The sequence below is a fragment of the Silene latifolia genome, chromosome Y (genome assembly GCF_048544455.1).
Source record: "Silene latifolia isolate original U9 population chromosome Y, ASM4854445v1, whole genome shotgun sequence".
Taxonomy (NCBI): Eukaryota; Viridiplantae; Streptophyta; class Magnoliopsida; order Caryophyllales; family Caryophyllaceae; genus Silene; species Silene latifolia.
In genome coordinates, this window is record NC_133538.1 from 409,611,811 (window position 1) to 409,614,310 (window position 2,500).

The window sequence follows — 2,500 nt, forward strand, 5'->3', positions numbered from 1 at the left end:
TTACACAGCAAAGATCTATTGGCAATGCTAATCCCTCTCCCGCAAAGTCGATCCACGATAGCAAGCTTCCTTTGGAGAGCTAACATAAGAGTAAACTTATGTCCGGACCGAAGGAAAGGGTCCTGAACTGCTCTGTAACAAGCTTGAGTAGGGAATTTAGGCCTTAGGAGATTGTAGGCTTTCCCAACAGAGAATTTACCTTTGGTAGTGCAAGTGAGCAACAGATCAATTGCTTTCTGCTGACTGCCACAGTGAGTGACCCACAAATCCCTAGTAGTGAGGACATTTCTAAGGCTCTCAGAGTGATAATCCTGAATTTTTAAATCCCAAATGGAGGTATTAGCTAGGAAATAATGCCTAATCCAGGAAGTCCAGATAGAACCAGTGCCTTGAACAAAATGCCAAAGCTATTTAAGCATGCTAGCTTTATTCCAGACAGCAAGATTCTTAATCTGGAAGCCCCCCTCAGACCAAGGACTGCAGATACTTGCCCAATCTTTAAAGATCAGTTTCCTTTGCCCATCCTGGTATCCCCAAAACAATTGTCTACACAACTTTGTTATGGTGGCACAGACATTCTGTGGCAAGAGCAGGCTACCACACCAAAAGTTCTCCAAGCCAAAGACCATAGAGTTGAGGACTTCGGTTTTACCAAAGATAGAGAGGAATTTGACACAACAACTGCAAGCTAGGTGCTGCACTTTAAGAATAATAGGATCATACATGGTACTAGTGAGTCTAGAAGGATGTATAGGGAGGCCAAGGTATCTGAAGGGGAAAGAGCCTTCTTTTAAGCCAATGGCATTCAGAATGAGCTGTTTCAGAGTAGGGTTGACTCCACCAAAATAAGCCTCAGACTTCTCAAAATTAGCATTCAATCCAGACCAGCTAGCAAAGAGTTTGAAATGTCGGAATCTTCTGAACAGATGGCAAATCTCCCCTGGTGAAGACCATGAGGTCATCAGCAAAAATGAGATGTGTGAGGCCAAGCTTCACACATTTAGGGTGATAGGATACATCCTGGGAGTTGCACATTGTCCTAAGAATTCGCGAGAGCATTTCTATACTGAGGACAAAAAGTAGGGGAGACAGAGGGTCCCCTTGCCTAACTCCACTCCTACCCTTGAAAAACCCATAATTTGATCCATTAACTTTGAGAGTAAACCAGGCACCAGTAACACACCCCATAATCCATTTGATAAAGACTGTAGGGAAGTTCAGAGTGGTAAGTATACTAGTGAGGAAAGGCCATTGTATAGAATCAAATGCCTTACTTATGTCAACTTTGAGCATGCATCTGGGAGTCAGGTATTTCCTTTGGTATCCCTTAACTAAGCTCTGAGTTAACATGACATTTTCATGTAAGCTTCTACCAGGTACAAAAAGCGATTTGCTCATAGCCAACAAGCTTGGCCACCACCTTCTGCAATCTAGTTGTCGAGATCTTGCTAATAGTCTTATAGATGACGAGCAACGGAGATAGGCTGAAATCTTTGACAGTTTGGACCACTTTCTTTTTAGGAATAAGGGATATAAGAGTGACATTGGCCTGTTTAGGCATAAAACCAGTCTTGAAGAAATCGAATGACAAGGTAAAAGTCATCAGCAACTATATCCCAAGTGGCTTTGAAAAAACCAGAGGAAAAACCATCCAGGCCAGGGCTCTTATTAGACCCAATGGAAAATAAAGCGACTTTGATCTCTTCCCCGGACACGAGTTCGGTGAGCACATCTTATCATGGTCATCTAGGCATCCACCCTGAGCAACAGAAGAATCCATACTCCGGACAGGGGTAGAAGAACCAAGGAGCTGCTTATAGTAATCAACAAAGGCCTCACCCACCTCATGGAGTCCATGATGAGTACAACCATCTAAATCCTGGATTTCTCTAATGAGCTGACTCTGCTGTCTCTCCTTAATCTTAGTGGAAAAGAATTTAGACCCAGCATCATTAAGTTTGATATCATGAATTTTGGCTCTTTGAATCAGGATCTTAGCTTCAGCATCCTTAAGCTTCCAAAAATCCACTGATAATTCCTTTTCTTTGAGTATAAGATCCTCAGAAAGAGGATTAAGTTGAAGATCCTTGAAGCATTTATCAAGCTCACTCCTAACTTTATCAATTCAATCATTTATATGGGAAAAATGAGCAGCATTCAACTGTTTGAGGTAAGCCCTAGTATTCTTGAGCTTAGCCATGAATCTAAACATGGAGTTTCCAGTAACCCTAATGTTCCAAGCAGCAGCAACCTTATGATGAAAATCAGGGTGATCAATCCAACATTCAAGAAATTTAAACTGCCTTTTGGGAGCTGGATCCCCAGGGAAAGTCAATAATGCTGGGCAATGATCAGAAACCCAAGGAGGTAAGAATTGAGCAGCAGTCTGAGTGAATGTGAGAAGCCAGTCTCCATTAACCAAAATCCTATCAAGTTTAGAATAAACCCTAGTAGAGGGGTCTTGTTTATTGAACCAAGTAAAATCACTGCCAGTCCCTTG

General features: G+C 42.1%; 1 protein-coding gene across 1 annotated transcript in view; it reads right to left on the bottom strand.

Moving 5' to 3' along the window:
• The window catches only part of LOC141632305 (uncharacterized), a 3,059-nt gene that overhangs the window by 34 nt on the left and 525 nt on the right, over positions 1-2,500 (bottom strand). The window contains exons 1-5 of the mRNA XM_074444864.1: positions 2,211-2,500; positions 1,637-2,111; positions 1,381-1,549; positions 488-940; positions 1-388 (exon numbers count right to left, since the gene is read on the bottom strand). The exon at positions 1-388 is cut by the window's left edge and continues 34 nt beyond it; the exon at positions 2,211-2,500 is cut by the window's right edge and continues 525 nt beyond it. Coding sequence (XP_074300965.1) covers positions 1-388; positions 488-940; positions 1,381-1,549; positions 1,637-2,111; positions 2,211-2,500 — 1,775 coding nt within the window. The remainder of the gene's footprint in view (positions 389-487; positions 941-1,380; positions 1,550-1,636; positions 2,112-2,210) is intronic.